The following is a 21082-nucleotide window of genomic DNA, read 5'->3' as shown; positions in this document are numbered from 1 at the left end:
TATTTTTTTTTTATATTTCCAGATTGGTACAAAACCTGGTGTGCCATTTTTAATATTATCATAAATAAGTAAGTATGTAAGGAAGGGGAATAATGCAGTTAGTTCACAGTCTGACACATTGGAAATTTGGGAGGGGGGGGAATATTAGAAACTAATTTCATGGAAATATTTGACAAATCAAATCTCTACTGATAATTTCATTCTTGAGATTTGAGCTTCAAATCATGACTTGTTTAGTATTATAATGTTGCTATTATTATTCTAATTATTATTAAATTATTGTACATTTCAGCTATAATCTGCCAGTGTTTTCTTTAAAAAGAGATTTTACGTTTGGTCCCTACTCCGAAGCCAGCAAGATTTCTCAAAGTCGGGAATTTCATATACAGGTCAAAAAGTGGTTGAAGGGTCATAAATTAATTACAAGTACAGCATAAATTAAATTTAATACCAGAAAATCCTCTAAAAATACAAAATACTAAATAACAATAAAACAAAGCTCTGCTAAAATGTATCATTCACTTAGCTGAGAAAAAAACTGCCACACATCAGAAGATTATCTCTTATAGTCAGGGTGTAAATTTTACATTGACAATCAGGGAGGTCAACTTTTTTGGTGGTAGTAGTTTGGTAACACATGCTTCAGTGAATTAAATTTATGAATGCATTTAAATTACACATTTATTAAAATATATAACTTTTTTATGTTTTGAGGGATATTTAGACTATTTTAGAGGTTACTGTAGGTCAAACAATACAAATTGTGTCTAATTTTTCTTTTTTTTTTAGGCTACATGCAGATATAAACCCCTATTTTAACAGAGACTTGTTTTGTGAATACTTAAAATGTCTATAGGTTCTCAAGAACTGCCAATTTCAGACTGTTGAATGATGTTTTTCTGAGCATTGATTGGCATGATTGAATGCATTACAATGGTATCAACCGATTTAGGGAGGGTCAAATGTATATTTATATTCTATATTTTAAATTCTTAATATTCAAGATAAAAATCAGGTATTTATAAAGCTATTTATTACTATTAAAGGGCTGACCCCCATACATCTTGTTCTCTCTTACACCGTTTGGCCTTTCCATTCCAGGCTCATTCATGAAATAAGTCAAACTCCTGTATACATCCCATTCCTATACAGCATACGTCTTAAACTGGTCTCTTAGAGGGCCGCAGCTCTGCACAGTTTTGCTCCAGCCCTAATCAAACGCAACTGATCCAACTAATCAAGGTGTTCAAGACTACTAGAGACTATTAAGCAGGTGTGAGTTGAAGCTGGTTGGAGGTAAACTATATGCAGAGCTGCAGCCCTCCAGGAATTGAGCTTGAGGCCATTGATATACAGCATTAGGTTTACTTAGAAAACTAAATCACTAGATCACTATAATGCTAATAGAGCAACAGTTTTGAACACGCTCCTATGCCATTCAGCCTTTCCAATTCAAAGTCATTCCTATACGATTATCAGGTTGCTCTAATGGCATTTCCGGCTTGCTTCATGAGTGTTGTATGTTTCTCTCTCCACCCTGTTCAACATCAGAGTGACGGCTGCATGAAGTGACAGCGGAGGCTCATTCAGCCCCGGCCCGGAGCTCCAGGGGGAATTCGTCCTCTGTGCGACCAGCTGTTGTCCCTGGGCTACATGGAGGAGATGGACTCTTATCAAGATCTACAGATGCTCTAACGATCTCCACACATCAATTAATGAGATCAAAGAGCATTAGCGGTAAGTTAAGCTCTCTATCAGGACTATCTGCTGTTGGCACCGCGATCGGGACAAATAGAATGAGAGAAGAGCCACAGATTGTGATTATTGTCGCTAGTGGGTGTCCTGCCCTTATTTCCTCTTTTGCTCTCCATCAGTCATGAACGGCGGCCCAGAACAGATAGCCTTTCCCACACAGGGCTGAGCACTGGAGCGGACACTAATGACCTTTACGCTCTCAAGCGGAAGTACACACAAATCACAGTATCTCACACACACACACACACAGTCCAGTAAATACAGTTATGAAATCTAGGAAGGTTATTTAAATGTAAACATTCATAAGTTTAGGATCATTTATGTTTTTCTAAGTATTTAAAGAAAAATGCTCACCAATTTTTTGACGCAAAATAAAGTCGAAATTGTAATGTTGTGAATAGTTGTTCATGTTTTACTATTTATTAAAATAAGGATATTCCATTTTCCATTATCCAAATAACACATTTTAGATTATTTTAGTTTCCAAATATTCTTGCTGATGTACATTTTTAGTTGAATCAAACTAACTTTTCTAGTCATCTCAACTTGTATCAGTCAAACTGACTAAAAGATAAAGGTAAAATGTTAAAGAGCAGCTGAAACCTGATTAACCTATTAAAATAAGTTACATAAATGATTTGTTGTCATGATTTCTATGCTATAACAAACCTGGATTAGACTCAAATTGTAAGGCTGATAGTATTATTTGCAACGGTCTCAAAACTATATTAAATATACACTCTCAGAAATAAAGGTACAGGAGCTGTCACTGGGGCAGTAGCTTTTCTAAAGATACAGTTCATATTTGTGCCCAAATAATTCACAGTGGTACCTCAAAGGTGCATATTAATACCCTAATGTACCTTAAAAGTACCTTTGAGGGACCATAATGGACCCTTCGGGTATACATTTGTACCTTTTGAAAAGGTATATATATAAATTACTGGTCACACTTTACAATAAGGTTCATTAGTAAATGTTAATTAATGCATTTACTAACATGAACAAACAAAAAACCGTACATTTACTACTGTATTTGTTCATGTTAGTTAACATTAGTTAATGAAAATACAGTAGTTCATTGTTAGTTCATGTTAACTCATGGTGCATTAACTAATGTTAACAAGCATGGACTTGGATGTTAATAATGCATTAGTAAATGTTCAATTATGATTAATAAATGCTGTACATGTTTTGTTCATGATTAGTTCATGTTAGTAAATTCATTATCTAATGAACCTTATTGTAAAGTGTTACCAAATTACTTGCCTCCGAAGGCCATATTTAACAACAAACAAACATACAAATCATAGAACAAGCAAGACGTATATTGCAATTTATTAAGAATTTTGCAAAAATAACTTTTTAGAAATGCTATGAAATAATGATTTACATCATTTTATTAGACGTATTCCTGTTTAAAAAACAAAACAAAAAAACATGCAATTAAAGCAACAGAGTAATTTTGGGTTGTTTTTTAATTAATATTATTATAGATTATTAATATACAACATATATTAACTGCAAACATCTGTCTGCATAAACTGCCACCTTTATATTTATAGCAGAATTTTACTCCAATTTTGGCATCATATTATCTTTCAGAGCGCTCAAATAAACAGTATAAACAGTGTTCAACATATATGAGTACACCCCCCACAAATAATTTATTAATCTCATTTAAATTAATATTTTCTATAGGAAGCTTTACATTATTATATTTGTGCATATACATTAGTTTAGTCAGTGCTGAAACCAAATCTGGAGCTTTTAACCAAATATATTACAATAATGGTTGAATTAGAAGCCCAAATTTATGTTAATGGAAAATATTAAATAAAAATGCAAAAATGAGGAAAAAGAGAAGCAAATAATATAAAAAAATGAAATGAAAATGTTGAAATTTTGTAGGTTGTAATTTTTTTTGCAATATTTTGCATGAATTTAAATGTATTATCTTTTCTAAATATGTTCTGTGACAAATATTATTTTAATAAAAATATCTATTTAATAAATCTGTTTTGATCAAATGCATCAATATTTATTACCCATATTCACTGAGAAATGAATAAAAATATTCATTTTCGAAACGGTGTGTACTCAGTTATGCTGAGCACTGTAAATCCTTTGCAGATATTAAACATCTTAACCTTAATTTGAATCAATTTAAAACATACCTGCTAAATAAGTTTGAATTTCTTTAAAATATTTAACAACCTGTTTATGACCACCTGTTTTGACTTCCTCTTAGCCTTGTCTCTCTCATGAATGCACATTCATCCTCATACAGATCACCTATAATACTTTTCAGTGTGTCAGTGAAGGTTTGTGTGTGTTGCTGTGCAACATGTATGTATGCCGGTGTGTATGGGTGACTTACAGCGCCCGGAGAAGCAGAGAACTGTAACTGAAGCCTGAAACCTAATCACACACACACTGCGTTGCTCATTAAAACTTAAATATGGCCTTCAATACAGAAAATATGGCTGACATGACCCTTCAAATGAACATAATGAATATAACTTCCACACAAGTTGTAAGCATCAAATTAACCATGTCTAATCTAGAAAAACAGAGCTGTGCGATAGCTTTAATACAGATTTGGGTTAATAATTTGTATCTAATATGATTTTATTTGGCCAGACAATATGCAAGAAGTGACTTTGCAGGTAAATATACTCACTAACACATGTAAATACATCTGTCACACAGGTGGCATGAGTTTAAATGCTGCTGAAGCATAAAATCAGAATATAAAAAGAGTGAAATTAAGATTTTAAAACTGGATCAAGATGAGAGTAAATGTTCACATACCTGCACTACAAGCCGACTGTCTGTTGTTTGGCTGCAGTTCTTGTGAACGGACAGGTTCTCGTGCACTTTGTTCCCTGAAGACGATGTTTCATCTGTGGTTTATTAGCTGTCCTGATCTCCACATCCTTCTTAGACGGTCTGCATGTGCCTAATTCCAGCCTTAACACCCCGTTTTCCCTCCCATTAAGAACTAATAAGTGTCTGGTTAAAAATACACTCTTAAAGGGACGGCACGTCTCACCTGTCTGCCGTTGCCTGCATCTGCTCCGGCTGAAGGCGCAGCACCTTTAATTCCCACACACACCTCTAATCAGCTTTCTTAGGAGTCCTCGGCCAATCACAGGCTCTGGGATAAGACACACACTCTTACTCACACACACACACAGAATAAGACAAGGGAACAAGCACTTACAAGCACATGTGAAGACACTGAAGTCAAGGCCACACTGAAAATCAGGAATTATTAATATATAAAGAGAGAAATAAATTAATTTTATTTGATGTATTATATTATATTATATTATATTATATTATATTATATTATATTATATTATATTATAATGAATTTAATTAATATAATATTAATATAATTTATTTCAGAATTAATAAAATGATTCTGGATTTATTTTATTGCACTTTAGTAGATAAAAGTAAAATACAAACATTTACTTCGTATTTCCTGGCTAAAATAAATAAGCTTACATTTCTTCTAATGTGTGCTTTCAGTTTATTTGTATTTTTATTTCAGGTAGAAAAAAATGTACTCGTTTATTAGTCCACAACAATCTTTTAATAGATTGAAATGCACATTATAAATACAATTATTTTTATGTAGCATTTGTTGTATACTCACTAACATATGCTGACATTAATCACTGTAATATTACAACAATATTAAACATCCGTCAGCGTAAACTGGCACCTGCTTTAGTGTGTAACATAATATAGAGCTGACATTGATGCCAGGTCATTACATAATAACTCTCAGAGTAACTTGCTCATTAAGTGTGAGAGGAGATGGGGAACCGTAAAGTTAGGCATTTGCTCAGTCCAGAGTGATTTTAAGGCCAAAATCTGGTGTTTATGAAGGACACGTTTACATGCTTACACTTATTAAGGGATCATCTTCTGTTTTATGTCTGCTAGTGATATTCTGCTCGCTTCCCTAGTTCTCAAGTGCCCTATGGATGTCTATAATAAAAAAAATTGTTGATGAAAAGAAAAAAACTAAATTACACAGAATCACGCAATTTCAGATGAGGGATGTTTAAAAAATTAATTATAAAATACATACCTTTTGTCACTTAGTTGCCAAAGACAATTGATCATGTTTTAATATTTAATTATTTGTTCATTTATTCATTTATTTATTAGTTAATGAATTAATGTATTTGTTAGTTTGTTTATTTATTCATTTACTTATGTATCAATTAATTCATTTATTTAAATGCAATATTAAATTAATTAATACTAAAATACTAAATACTACAAATAAAATCAATAAAACTATAAAGACCAAAAACAAACAAGCGCAGCTGATTATCAGACAATATTGCAAACACTTCAACTAAAGTAACCTTTAAAAACAGCAGTGAATAAAAGCACAACAAATTAAATAGTTCTAAAATAATAATCATTTTAATTATTATAATTAATTTAATGTTACATACTGTAATTTACATACTGTAGATTTATATTATAAAAAGAGTATGTGGATTAATAAAGGTAATTGTAAAAATATGGAAAATGTTAAAATATATTATTAAAGGAACACATTAATGAATAGAGGTAATTGAAAAAGATGTGGGGGGGGTGGGGGGTGGGGGGGGGGGGGGGTTATGTTATGATGTTAATGCACAAATGATGAATTAACCATACAATATGTTAAAGATGCCAAAAGGATGTCTTATGTAGCTCATGTATGTCTCAGATAAAAAGAATGGATAAATTGAAATAATAGAAGGATGATGTATGTGGTAATGGGGTGGGGAAAATAATAAGCTTGTGCTTCATCCCGATCCATTTCAACCATGATGAAATGTATTTTGTTTAAAGAATTGCTTTGTGTATGATTTTTTTTTTTTTCAAAATAAAATAAATCAAATCAAATCAAAAGGAAAAACTACAATGGCTGATTAGAAAAAGCAAAAAGGCATCATATTCTCATAAATGCAAATGATATGCGAGTTGAACTAGCCTCTATTATGCTCGAGGGTTATTCCTTAAAGCTGTAAACGCCAGTGATAGTGAAGGATGTACAGTAGGAAGTGACAGGAGGAGGGGGAAATTCATTAGGTGTGGTGAAGTGTACCGTTCTCATCAAGGGCAGAGCTCATTTTAACTCTATAATGAGGCTGAGATTAGGGGCTGAGGGGGTTGTGCCGGGTGACTGACTGCTGACTGCATCACTCGTGCCTGGATGCTAAATATAAACGCTCTGTTTTGAGTCAGGAGGGAGTCTTTTCTATTCTGAAGTAAAAATAAAGACGTACCTTCTTGTCAGAAACACTTCACGGCTGCCATTCTGACTTCATCAGGTCAGTGTGTTGTTTCCATAGTTACCTTAAATTCCTGCCGACATGAAAAATTGTAATTAAGGAGTGTTAAGGACATAATTCTGAGACCAGTGTTTTTTTCTTTAGCATTATTAATATTTATTATCATTTCTAACTGTTTTATTATATATATATATATATATATATATATATATATATATATATATATATATATATATATATATATATATATATATATATATATACATAAATATTAAGGCTGCGCGATATTGGAAAAATTGGACATTGAGATATTTCGTTTTTTCTGCAATATTTATTGCGATATGAATATTATTATTCAAGTTACAAATGTCAGCATATGGCTTGAATAGCTCTATTTTGAAAGAAATCACTCATTAGGATTGGACAGGGTGTGAACCATGTATAAACAATAACAAACTGTTTTTGCAAGCAAAAATAATTACAATAGAGCCACAACAATATAAAATAAACAGCACTTAACTTTCAGTCTTTTGTGGTTACACTTTGCAAAAATAACTACAATAAAGACAAAAACAAGTAAAATAAACAGCGCTTAATAGTTTCCTGGACAGTCAAGCAGGATTTAGGTATAAAAAAATGAATAATGAAATGTAAAATAACACTATATAGTCTTTATTGTATTAATTCAGTAAAATAATTCCTCATTAAAGTTCCAAATATCATTATTTTTGTGGCCAAATATTTTAAACTCTCTTAAAACCCCTTATGAACACATGCAAATGATAAACTTTCACTCTTTAGTCCTTATACTTTGCAAAAATAATCACAATAGAGCCAGATAAAAGTAAAATAAACAGTGCTTCATGGTTATCCGGACAGTCAAACAGGATTTGGATTTTAAAAATAAATGAATAATGAAATGTAAAATAACACTGTGTAGTGTTCATTGTATAAATTCAGTGAAATATTTCCTGATTAAAGTTACAAATGTAATTTTTTTTTGCGCCCAAATAATTTAAACTCTCTTGAAAAGCCTTTAAAACACATGCAAATGATAACCTTTCAGTCTTTTGTGGTTATACTTTGCAATGACTCCACAAATCTCATGCATTCTCAATTGTTGTACTGATCAATTCTATTCCTACATGTAACTCAACATTGCACATCCTGCGATGTGTCTATTGGGGACACGCACATTGCGATATCAATGCTAGAACAATACATTGTGCAGGCCTAATGTATATTCAGATTTTGTTTCAATTTTAGTATTTGGATATGCTTTTCAATACTTCCTTAGGTATTTACACCATTTTAGAAAGCAGCAGATACTAAATAAACAAATTAATTAATTAAATAAATAAACATATTTAAAATGAACATAAAATATGTACAAATATATAATACAAAATATTATTATTATTAATAATAGTGATGATTTTTAACAAAAATAAGAATTAATAATAATAACACCACAACATTTAAATATTTTATAACATTTTAAAATGATTTTAGATAGAATTATATGAATTACGGCACATATAATATTGCTATAGAATTCATTAAATATTTAAAACAATATTTTAAAGATGCGTGTATCTGTCAATATTTAATATCTTTAATTGATCCAAAACCCCAAGGTATTACAATAACAATACCTTTGGAAAATAACAATATTTTATTTTACAGAACTATGATATAAGTCTGAAAGTTATACTTTAATTTATTTAGACATAATTTGTAGGGTTTTAAATGGAATCATTTATTTTAGTAAGAGCTTTTTAGTTCATTTTTATCATAGGTTCATATTTTATTTGAGCTTTATTTTACTTCAGCTTTATTTCCTTTCACAGAGGATGACTCTTAGGCAGTAAAATTAATTTTCCAGCAATAAATCCATTACAAAATGTGCTAAAGTAATTCAGCTGACTTACAGAGAGCAAGAGAGAGACTTTCGCCTCGGCTCTGACCTGAATCTCCTTTCTACCCAGAATCCTCAGGGCTGTGGTGTATGTGTGTGAGTCAGACAATGCGAAGAGACCTCTGATTCATGAGTAGGCAAACACTTACACACACACACACACACACATACATACGCGCCTTGTGCCTCATAAATGTGTGCTTATGACACACACACACACGCAGATCTCCAGGATACAGAGTGACACACTTGTTTTCGGAGGACACTTTTGATGTGGGGGAGATGATGGATGTGTCGAGGGCAGCTTCATTTCTGCTCCACTCCTGTGAGTCACAAACACTTACATGCGCACATTCATTCCAGATCAAACCCTGGACGCAGAATAGATGAACAGTGTTTAGTGATTGAGTTTATGCCACTAAAGCTGTATTATTCCATTCATCAAAGAGATTTTAATATACATAGTAAAGGAACTGCAAGGTAATGAGCTATTGGGTTTATTATCTTATAATAAACAACTCTTAATTCATTAACAACAGTAAACCACATTCTTAATTCATTAACAGTGAGAATTTATCCTGTTTTAGAAACAAAATGGCCGCCATCTAGTGGTAATAAATAAGCATTGCAACCTTAATGTGTGAAATACGTCTTATATATGATATTTTGCTTCTAATGAATCAATAATATATTCAATAAAACATCTATTGATATATATTTCCTCAAAAAGTCACCTTATGAAATTATGAACACAAAGATGTTTACATGTTTGTCTAATTTTAAACCAACCTTATAACGTTATTTATGAAACCAAACCCATCACTTGTGTTTGTTATTTAAAAGCGGTCACAATTTCACACATTGGATAATTAAACGTCGAATATTTTCTCTAAAACAGACAATAAAATGACATTAATTAACATTTAAGAAGCAAAATTGATTGTACGGTCTACTCACTGTCATGTTCACGTTACTTCCACGTCAAACTGCTCTTTTTAGCAGTATAGCGGATGTCTAACTTCACAAAAGTGTCATAAATGGGGCACGTTATATATAACTTCTTCTAAAGTCTTATGGTAGCTTTTTTAAGGGACAGGACGAAATGTAAGCCTTATTTGCTGCAAACATGTTGAGCCTCATATATTTACACCTGGCGCGTCATAACGGACGCTACATTTAATCAAGTAATTCTGCTCCGCCCACTTCTCCTAATAAGGCATCAACAGGGCTGAATTTCCGGCTGGATGATAAATAAAATATGCGAATTAATTACACTTTCCCTCATTTGCTAGCTGTTCCATATGATAGAAATCGTATTTAATGTGGTAATAAGTACACATAGTAATCTTAAACATAAACATTTTGTGAATGCGATTCATTTGTAATGAATGTTTAGGCTACTTGAAATAATAATACTATGAAATAATGAAAACACTCGTGAAAATATATTATGTGGTGTTTTGTATTATTGTTATTTCACAATTTGTAATACACAGAGGATTAATATTTAAATATTTCTCCTAAAATAAACAGTAATATGGGCCTATTGATAAACAATTAGGAGGTTTAGGCCTATTTTATGATGTGGCACGGCCTGTTGCTTGCTTCCATATTAAAATATGGTTTAGTATATCAGTGTTAAATATAATGCTTTTTTAAATTTGAATAATATATTTATAAATGGTTATAAATATATTTATTAACGCCAACTTATCCAGCATATTTTTTACGCAGTGAATGCCCTTTCAGCTGCAACCCATCACTGGGAAACATCCACACACTCTCACTCACACACATACACTACAGACAATAATAGCTTACCCAATTTACCTATAGCAGATGTCTTTGGATTGTGGGGGGAAATATAGCTAACGAAGGAAACCCACGACAAGATAGGTAGAACTTGTCTTATAACATATATAAAAAAAACGAATTGTGCATAGATAGATAGATAGATAGATAGATAGATAGATAGATAGATAGATAGATAGATAGATAGATAGATAGATAGATAGATAGATAGATAGATAGATAGATAGATAGATAGATAGATAGATAGATAGATAGATAGATAGATAGATAGATAGATAGACAGATCTTTTAATCTACTCACCTTCAGGCCATTTAAGATGTAGACCACTTAACCATGGTCCTTGGTGATTCATACAAATCAGGTTAATTGTTACAGGCACCACAAAAGTCAAAAATATACAGAGGCAAGAGAAAATGAATATCCCATGGCTCCTGACTGAAGAATGTAAAGTAAACGCTTTCTGATCAAGTAAAAAAAATCTAAACAAAACAGTTATATGGGACGTTCTACCCGAAAAGTACATTATCTGTCCCTAAATAGAAAACACTGAATAAAAAATATTTCATCAAGAAATGTCTAAAATGGACTGATGGTTGTTCTGTAAAGGAATATTCATTTGGTTTTCAGATTTTTGTTTAATTAAAAACAGTTTACACTGTACAAACCCTCTCCTTGTCTTCAGCCCAAATAAACCTACAGCTTTAATAGTTTTGTTATGCTAAAAACTGCTATTTATTAAAAGGAAACTTCAGAAATAGCAAGTTTAAGTTGTTATCATTCACATCAATTGATTAAAAACATGAAATTATAAATAAATTCTACAAATAAATACTACAAATATATAATACAAATAAATTTATAATTGTCCCCGTATTTTGGTCAGTCCTTTACATTAAAATTACCATAAAATGCGTGCATTGCACGTCTAAGGCTATGACAAGCAACATCACTTGACAGAGACGAAGCTGACAGTGATCAAGGATGCGTTCTCTCTTTAAAGTGTATGATTTTACACTTGTTTTTGTATGATTTTTTTTTTTGAGGATGACAACCTTAATTTACGCCCTGTCAAGTTTTTATGAGTGTACATGTACGTTTCTGGTAGAATGCCCCATATATTTTGGAAATATATCCACATTTTGCCTTCATCTAGCAGATATTTTGGCAAAAGAATCAGAGTAAACAACTAACAAATGTGTACCTGAAATAAAAAGCAAACTAAATTACTTTCAACAATATTAGATTTGTATCTGGTTCCACATCGCCAAGATCAGGTATCTTCTGAAACTAAAAACAAAGTGATTATCATAAAGAAAAATAAGTTCACCTCTCACTGAACATAATGTCAAAAACACAGTCTGCAAGTGTCCGCCCAAATGGAGCCAAAGAAACACACAAAAATCCATCCACGACCACCCTGAAATTATAGAGGAAATATTTATTTAGACAACCAAATGCATGCCAGAAACACCAATTTTACATAACTGACAGCTCCCTTCTCCTCCTTACACCAGCCAGCTTCAAATCAACTCCACCTGGGGGAGAAAGTGGACAGGAGAGCCATCTGCTGGATAAACCTCTGTATTGCATTGCAATGAAAATTTTGCGGGAAAGTGTTCATGAGGGGCAAATTTATGTGTGGGGGGAAAAACACTATAGACGTATAATACATAAAAAGGGACAGGGTGTGATCTTTGATTAGAATGGTGTGATCTTTGCAAATGGCAAAATTATTCACATCTCGCATGGCACAGAAATGACCTCTCGCACGACACACTGACAATACAAAATAAAATTCACATGCAGTGTGCTCTCCACGGCATCTAATCAGACCTATCCGCACATTTTTTTAGGGAGTTTCACAGCTAATCGTTGGAGATGATTTATTCTTTTCGTTAGTTTTTCACAGCGAATGAAGTTAAAACAAGAAATACCTAATAGATAAGCTTAAGAGACCAAAAAATAAGGACAGAAATGAAGAAAATATGCAAGAGAACCGAGCGCTCCGCAAAACACATAAGGATTTTAAGCCTAAGAACAAAGAATTGGTCCGTCTATGGGTGCTGCAGCCCATCAGCCGCACTTACAGCTTGAATAGAAAAAATAATATCAAAAATAAATGCAACCCTTTGAACAATAAACAATAATAACCAGCAATAAATAATCAAGTGGTGTTCCTCTGTATATATATATATATATGTACATATACACCAGGGTCACTCAGCATTCAGCCTAACATAGACTGATTTAGCAAATTTATGACGTGAACGTATGCAAGATGAGTAATAATAATTTAGAAATACACTACCGACATTATGGAAATGTCTTTAAAAAGACGTTCTTTTTACGCAACCAACATTAAGAACAATCATCTAGATGGCTGTTAGTTCGACTATGCGACTGGCTTGGAAGAGCTTATTCATTCGACTCATGCAAGTTGTGTTTGAAACCGAAAGTTTGGCAGAAATGGTCACCACAGTTATTGACTTTTTTGTTTGTTTGTAAAGTCAGTCAGGCCCACTTGATTATCTGAATATTAACACGAACACCGAAACGCTTCTGAGGACCAGAGGTTAGACAAGCTGTTACTAAGGCATGCCTTATTTTCACCTTTGACCACTTGTGTCCATAATTACTTGTTGTGTTGTTCTATATACAGTACAATGCTTGCTCATATATTACAGTCTTTACAAATCCGAGTGACTGACTTCCAGTTTTCCAGGCGCCAAATTCACTCTTTTTCTTTTCTCTTCACAACCAAGAACTGTATTTTGTCGTATCGACAATCCTTTGCCACCGAAAGCATTGGCACGTCCTCATGAATGCATGAAAAACATCACTTGTATGGCGTCGGATCTGTAACACTAATAGTGTAAAAGGTCTTTGCTGTCACATCACAACAACAAAGTGAATGTGCTTTCCCTGGTGATCAGGAGACATGAGTAGGATTCCACCTTTTTGTTTTGTTGCTGTTGAGTTTTGTGCTATCGATAATGGCCGCACTGCACGTTTGTCTGTTGTATGAGTGACTGATGCAGATGTTTAATACAAGTGTGTATTCGTTTTACACGCTGCGTGGTGGTCTTTGCTGTTCGTGGGTCCTGCGGTTGCGTCCTCTCTTGTTCTCCTGAAGTTGTTTCCACTTAGCAGTATGAGGAGGTCCTCTTTGAGGAGTCTGGGGGCCTTTTTTCGCTTGGTTCGGCTGTGCTCTTTGGCTCTCCGAAGCCTTTTGTGTGTCCGGTTTGGTGCTTTGGCTCTCAGTGCTTACCGTACCTCCAGGGCTTTGACTTCTTTGCAATCCGGTGGACTTGGGAAAAATCTGAACGCTCGGGTTGTTTGGCACTTTGGGAGCGTTTTGAGCTCTCTGTGTTGGGTTTTGCAAGCTCTGAGCTGTAGTTTGAGGAGTCTTCTCGTTTTTTATGCTTACTCCGGCTCCGGGGTTTACCTTGGGGGCTTTTTTCCCCTTCGGCTTCTTCTCTCGCTTCCAAATGCGCTCGCAGAACTCGTCCACGCTGTTGAGGTCTGGGTGCTCCAGGAGGCTCATGAAATCCCGATACCAGAGTTTGTGTTTTGGGGCGGGATCTTTATCGTTGGTGCCGGCGCGAAGCAAAAGCTCCCCCACGCGCTGAGATGGGATGACCTGGAGATTAATGCGCCGGAGAGGCTGGATGAAGCCGTGCTCGACGGCATGGCAGAGAAACACTCCTGAATCCGCCTGGGTTAGACTTCGGATTAGCAAACCCTGGCCTGTAAGACTCAACCTTTCATCGATCACAATCTAAAACAGAGAAAGAAAGAAGACAGTTACATTTTATCTATAAAGCTATGATAGGTAAACTTTCAGCTTATCTTTATGCTCTTCTAAGTCTTAGTTCTGGAAATCACCAGCTACGCTCCTCCCAGTGTTCACTTCTTAAAGAGCCCCTATTATGCATTAAAAAAGCAATTACAATTAACAAAACACAATTAAATACATATTTTGGAAGCTACAGAAAACAAGGAGGCCACCGTTTTAGTCACACTAACGCTTGCAATAGAGGAAGAAACTGATCCATGAACTGTGTACTGATAAAGCTCCTGTCAAGCTCTGACAAAGTCCCATACATCAATAGCCTGATCCTTCCTTTAACAAACAGCTGACGAATCCTCAGTTGCAGGGTAGATTATTGCATTAAACACCAGAACGTTACCTCATCTTCAGTCATGATCAGTCCCACACACAACTATACTCCGCTAGGGAAAGGCACGTTCATGCTTTACCGGATCCAGCACAGAACATAATTGGTATTGTTTTGTGTCGATGTCGATACAAACAGGCAAAAGATCCGGACGAACTACAAATCCTTTAAAGAACTCTGAGTCAAATCTTTTATTAAAAAAAATCTAGATTTTTATATTGCTGCACACTGCATTGAAGGTCATTTTCAAAAACTCATAATAGGGGTCCTTTAATATACGTCGAGTTTGTACAGAGCTGGGAAAAACTGTTTTCTTATTGTTCACCTTGGACATAAAATAATTTGCAACATGATTTAAACTAGATAAAATTGTGTCTTTCTGTAAATTTGAAGACATTACAAAGAGAGCGGCATTGGAAACGTGATTGTTTTTGTTGAGGATTGATGAAATGTTGTTGTTGTGTGTTCTTGTATTTTAAAATTGTTTTACAGTAGGGCTTTTACACTAGCCAGAACTCTCTTGTAAGACTCTTGAGACTTCCTTTCCTGGTTAAATAACGATGATAATAATAATAAAGCTCAAAGTAAAGTTTGTTTTTTACATGCAGATTTTCTGTGTACAATGTATGTGCTTTGAATTGTATTTTGCACTACTTATGCCATAGCAAACAGAGTTGTTTTACAGGCAAAAAGAAACAAGAGACCTCTTTTTAAAATGAACATTTCATTTAGGAATTTCTTTTTACTGTCAGACACAAAGCAAGATGCTCTGACTAATGTCAGGAGAAAGCAGAAATTGACATCCATAGTAGAAACAACGACAACAAAAACACAATAAGAGTCAATAATAATTTTTTCCCCAAACATTCTTCAGTATATTTGTGTTCAACAGAAGAAAGGAGCTCAAAAAGACAGGAAAAAGTGAAGGATGAGTAAATGATGACAACATTTTCATTTGAGTGAACTATCCTTTAAAGGGAATTTAATTATATCTTGTATAACTCTATTTTAAAAAATATAAGTGCATTTTTATACGTCATAACAGTTTGGGTGAAAAAACACTGACACTGGACAAAGTCAATAAGTCAAAGTCAATGCAAAAGAATCTTTCTAGTGCAAAAATGTTCAAAAATTCTATAATTACTTCAAATGACTGTGTGTTCATCAATGCTTACAGGCTAAGACATGCATAAAAACTTTGTATACTTTGGTCATTTTTCTATTTTAACACTTTTTATTTATTTATTGTGGCTTCAAAATGGTCCTAAGGCCATAACGAAAACATTGAGGTCATATCTCGACAGCACCGTTGGGAGATTTTCTTTCACAGCAGGAAGGCTGAAATCTGACCATTATTACATTAACATAATGACCGTCTGGGGCGAGGTGTTACTTTAGCACTATTTTTTGCCTGATCATATCTGAAAGAGAAACACAGCTGGAGCATGTGTGGTAACACAAGTCATAATGTCATATCCTATTCAATAAACTCCCTAAAGTTACTAATAATAACATTACACCTTTTCTTTGTAGAACAGTAACGCTTTACTTTACTCTAATTAAGTGTTAAATTTTATTACTACCGAAATATATCCTAAAAATGTTGTCCTGTTCCATCCTATGTGAGCTGTCACTCAAACAATTGGGGTCTGCGATACTTTAATAAGCCTGCTATGCTTACCAATGCTGCATTTATCTGATTTAAATCACTTAAACGGTATTTTTTTAGGCATATTTTAAAATGTAAATGAGACAGAATAACAGTAACTTTTAATGTCATGTATTGTCAATGTTATTTGTGGTTGAGTGTGTGCATATGAATGTACCTCATGCTTGCGCTCATCATTGGGTTTCTGTAGCTGCCAGTAGATCAGAGCTCTTTGAGACTTTGGGCTGCACTCCAGAAACATGCTGCTGTTCTCGACGCCATACACACTTCTCTCCTCCACACTGCTGTAGCCTTCCAGATCATCTAACACACACACAAATTCACATAGCAGATGTTTAGCAATGCCATTAAAAGCTATTGAAAGAGAGTGGCATCCACACAAATGGAAGACAATAGTGCATTAAGTGAACTTGATTATTCAGTCAAGCAGATTTCATTTTAATGTGTTGATTAAAGCACATTGGAATTAGAGGATGTTGAAGTGCAAATTAATAATCAATGAATCATTCATATTATAAATCATGTTGAAGCATTTATGTTTTAACATGAGGTCTTTTGAGACATAAATGTGTCCACATTTTGACTGAGATTCTAAATTAAATGTGCCAGACAATCTAATTACAAATGGATAATGCTAAATAAATTCTGCTGTAAATAATTTGAGCTTGTCTACTTTTTTAGTGGAAAGGCATTCGTTCAGATTGCTTATGTACTGCCATACACATCCCTTTCGTTTTCTTACTTTGCTTATTGCATGCTTGCTGAATTGTACGCATTAATAGTATATTGTTTATCTTTACCATTGTGGTGCAGATCAGAGCACTGTGAAAGAGGATCTCCATTCCTAATGTCCTGACGTCTCGTTCTCCTATTAAAAACAGAAAGAGACTGGATTAGACATGTGTAATTTAATGTAGAACTTGTCTTAAAAAATTTGCTGGGCGTCACGGTGGCGCATGTTCTCCCCGTGTTCATGTGGGTTTCCTCCGGGTGCTCCGGTTTCCCCCACTGTCCAAAGACATGCGGTACATGTGAACTGAATAAGCTAAATTGGCTGTAGTGTATGAGTGTAATTGCAAGAGTATATGGGTGTTTCCTAATGCTGGGTTGAGGCTGGAAGGGCGTAAAACATATGCTGAATAAGTTGGCGGTTCATTCCACTGTGGTCACCCCTGATAAATGAAGGGACTAAGCCAAAAAGAAAACGAATGAATGAATGTTTGGCAAGATTTACCCCAGGTGTTTACCATTGGCAAAACAAATACATTTCCACCACTAGAGTGCACTGTTGTTCTACTCAAACATATATATATTCTGCCCAACAGATGTACAGAAAATCTGTACATTTGTTTAAGGTAAAATGGTTTATGTGGTGCCTAAAAAAGTGCACTTCATCAATATTTATTCATCCAATGGTGTTAGATCAGTTTGTCCCCACAAATTCAGATAGAGGGTTTGGGGAATGTTTTTATTTGAGACTTTTTAAATTGGATGTGATTCCACTTGCATGGCATACAATTATAAGCAGCAAATAAAGCTTGCTTTATATTGTTTGACATGCCTTACACTGGAAAAAACCCTAACACGATTCACTGGATAAATTTTATTTAAGGTAAGTGGTTGCAAGCACTTTTATTCGTTAATTCATTTTCTTTTTGGCTTAGTTCGTTTACTAATCAGAATGAACACTTTTCCAGCATGTGTTTTACGCAGCATATGTTTTACGCAGTGGATGCCCTTTCAGCCACAACCCCACACTCGAAAACCCCCATACACTTTTGCATTCACACCCACCTCAGCAAGCATTTTTTGTTAGTAAAAGATGTCTAATAGACGTCTAAACATAGTCATCTTGGCTAAAACAAGGCTAAATTTGGGCTGTCAGTGAAAATCCAATAGACGTCTAAAAATAGGCCCAAACTAGACTAGTCATCAAATAAACAGAAATGAATGACTACACATGTACAGTCTGTCTAATCTGTCTAGTCTAGTTTTGGGCTGTTCTTAGATGTCTATTAGATTTTCACTGACAGCTCAAGTTTAGCCTTGTTTTAGCCAAGCTGTCTACATTTAGATGTCGCTTAGACGTCTATTAAACACAAAATTGTTTGCAGGGACACCACGGCCAACTTAATTTATTCAATTCACCTATACCGCATGTCTTTGGACTGTAGGGGAAACCAGAGCAACCAGAAGAAACCCACATGAGCACGGACCAGCGACCTTCTTGCTGTTAGGCGACATTGCTACCCACTGCGCCACCGTGTCACCTGTTGCAAGCAATTTATATGAACTAAATTTAACAAATGAAGTGGAACAGTACTAAATTTAATTTGTTTCTTGAATTCCAGCCCTTATAAAATGTCTGTAACCATGGTGGTAACTTACCTTCAAAAATGTTAGTAAATCCAGTAAACTATTTTTTTCATAGTTTTTCTTTAGAATCATAATTAGTGGAGATTTATTTCATAATGTTTAGTGCTGAACTCCAAACCTCAGAAACTCCAAATATCTTGTAACAACATTCTCTGCTAAAAGAGCCTTTCAGTCTTCGTCAGCCCATTTACAACAGTTTTGTGCCACTTTAAGAGAACAGTTTCACCTCTTAAACACAATCACAGGCCAGAATTTGAGCCAAGATCGACACTCTTATCCATTATCAACAGCGCCGAAAGCCTGAGAAAAGATTTCCTGCGCCTGAAACTGAAAACATTCAGGATCTGCTGTCAAAGATCTGTGTAGAATATGTGTAAAACAGCATCTTTGTCATCCTCCTAACTTTCTTTTCTTGTATTTCGCACATAGCTCTCTGTGTCTCCTCATTTCTGTGATGTGTTTTGCTAAGGCGTGCACACACACAGTGTATCGGCACGTGCGGGAGGTGCGGTAAGGATGTCTGTTTTGCATTTTAGGCACAGCAAAAATATTTTGAATGGCGTGCACCATCCTGGTGCTGTGGAGCATGAGGGTGTGTCGAGACTGAAGCCAAAGGCCTCTACTTCGCCTGTGAAGGTGTGTGTGTGGTATGTGGCCAACTGTGAGCATGTGTTTATAATGTGTTTAAAAGCAGTCTGAACCTACTTGGATCCAGGTGTTTGTGCTTGTCTATGCACATGCGTTCTGTGTGTGTGTGTGTGTGTGTGTGTGTGTGTGTGTGTGTGTGTGCAGATTGCAGAGCACTAAACACCTGAACAGTGAACATGGTGACAATTTGTGTAAAAATGCTATTGACTTGGGGTTAGTAAATCAAAAAAAAAAAAAAAAAGAGAGAATGCTTTGCTCGTCTACATTTTATGAAAGTTTTTAAACATTTTATCTGTTTTTAAGTCTGTGCACTGAAAGTTGATGGTGTTTTTGACTCTCATTGAAATCAGATGTAGAGATAAATAAGTAAAAATATCTTATTTTTGTTCCACAAAAGAAAGAGGGTTAAACAGGCTTGGAACAACATGAAGGTAATTAACAACAGAATTAAATTTTGGGTGAACTTTCCTTTCAAGATTATGTTGTTTGCTCTAGATTCTAAAATAAAAGCAACAGAATGTAAATGAATACTTCATGCATGTGCTTTTATATTTGGGACATTAATTTATAGTAGTGATTTTAATCTTTTAGATGCCATGAACCACCATGTATGATTAAGCAAGGAATCATTTATTGATTCATTCATCTTCTTTTCGGCTTAGTACCTTTATTCATCAGGGGTCACCACAGTGGAATGAACCGCCAACTTATCCAGCGTATATTTTACACAGTTGATGCCCTTCCAGCTGCAACCCAGTACTGGGAAACATCCATATACACTCATACACACTCTTACACTACAGCCAATTTAGTTTTACAGCATGTCTTTGGACTGTGGGGGAAACTGGAGCACCCTGAGAAACCCCACGTGAACATGGGGAAACTGCGAACTCCAGACAGAAATGCCAACTGACCCAGCCAGGACTCAAACCAGCGACTTTCTTGCTGTAAGGTGACAGTGCTAACCACTGAGCCACCGTGTTGCCCCTAAGCAAGGAATACACATTCTAAATTGGTATAAAATGTAAAATCATACCATAAAAAAGTAAACTGATAATGGGTATTAAATGTTATTTGGAAAATATTATTTAGAGTCTAGCATGTGACAATATTACATTTTGTCTACTCAGCATAATACTGCATTTATTTATTTATATAATTTTATATTTATTTTAATTACATTTTTCATTTTAACTCAATTTGTATTTATTTGTTTTAATCATTTTTTTATTTATTAAAGATTCTAATTTTTTTTACAATTATTTTTATAATTATGCAGCTTTTGTCTGATACTTCTATTTGTTATATGTCTTATATTAATGAGTCTTATACATGTATTGAGTCATATTATTATTATATTAGGGCAGCATGGTGGCGCAGTGAGCAGCACTCTCACCTCACAGCAAGCAGATC

General features: G+C 34.4%; 1 protein-coding gene and 1 long non-coding RNA gene across 7 annotated transcripts in view; one reads left to right on the top strand and one right to left on the bottom strand.

Annotated features, from left to right (window-relative positions):
• Positions 1-11839: 11839 nt before the first annotated feature.
• LOC147844645 (uncharacterized) lies at positions 11840-18437 on the top strand. The gene is made up of 3 exons (XR_015482808.1): positions 11840-14630; positions 14671-16223; positions 17885-18437. It is a non-coding gene; the product is annotated as an uncharacterized LOC147844645 (long non-coding RNA).
• The window catches only part of sema3aa (sema domain, immunoglobulin domain (Ig), short basic domain, secreted, (semaphorin) 3Aa), a 165936-nt gene continuing 157075 nt past the window's right edge, over positions 12222-21082 (bottom strand). For 5 of the 6 annotated variants that reach the window (XM_087246026.1, XM_087246028.1, XM_087246027.1 and 2 more), the window contains 3 exons: positions 17446-17513; positions 16803-16948; positions 12222-14576 (listed from right to left, as the gene is read on the bottom strand). In XM_087246026.1, the coding sequence (XP_087102152.1) occupies positions 13863-14576; positions 16803-16948; positions 17446-17513 (928 nt within the window). In that variant the 3' untranslated portion in view covers positions 12222-13862. 6 annotated transcript variants of the gene reach the window in all.

Source organism: Danio rerio, chromosome 4, assembly GCF_052040795.2.
Source record: "Danio rerio strain M-AB ecotype USA chromosome 4, GRCz13ab, whole genome shotgun sequence".
Lineage (NCBI taxonomy): Eukaryota > Metazoa > Chordata > Actinopteri > Cypriniformes > Danionidae > Danio > Danio rerio.
The sequence above is the reverse complement of the archived record's forward strand: the minus strand, read 5'-3'. Positions and strand labels throughout refer to the sequence as shown.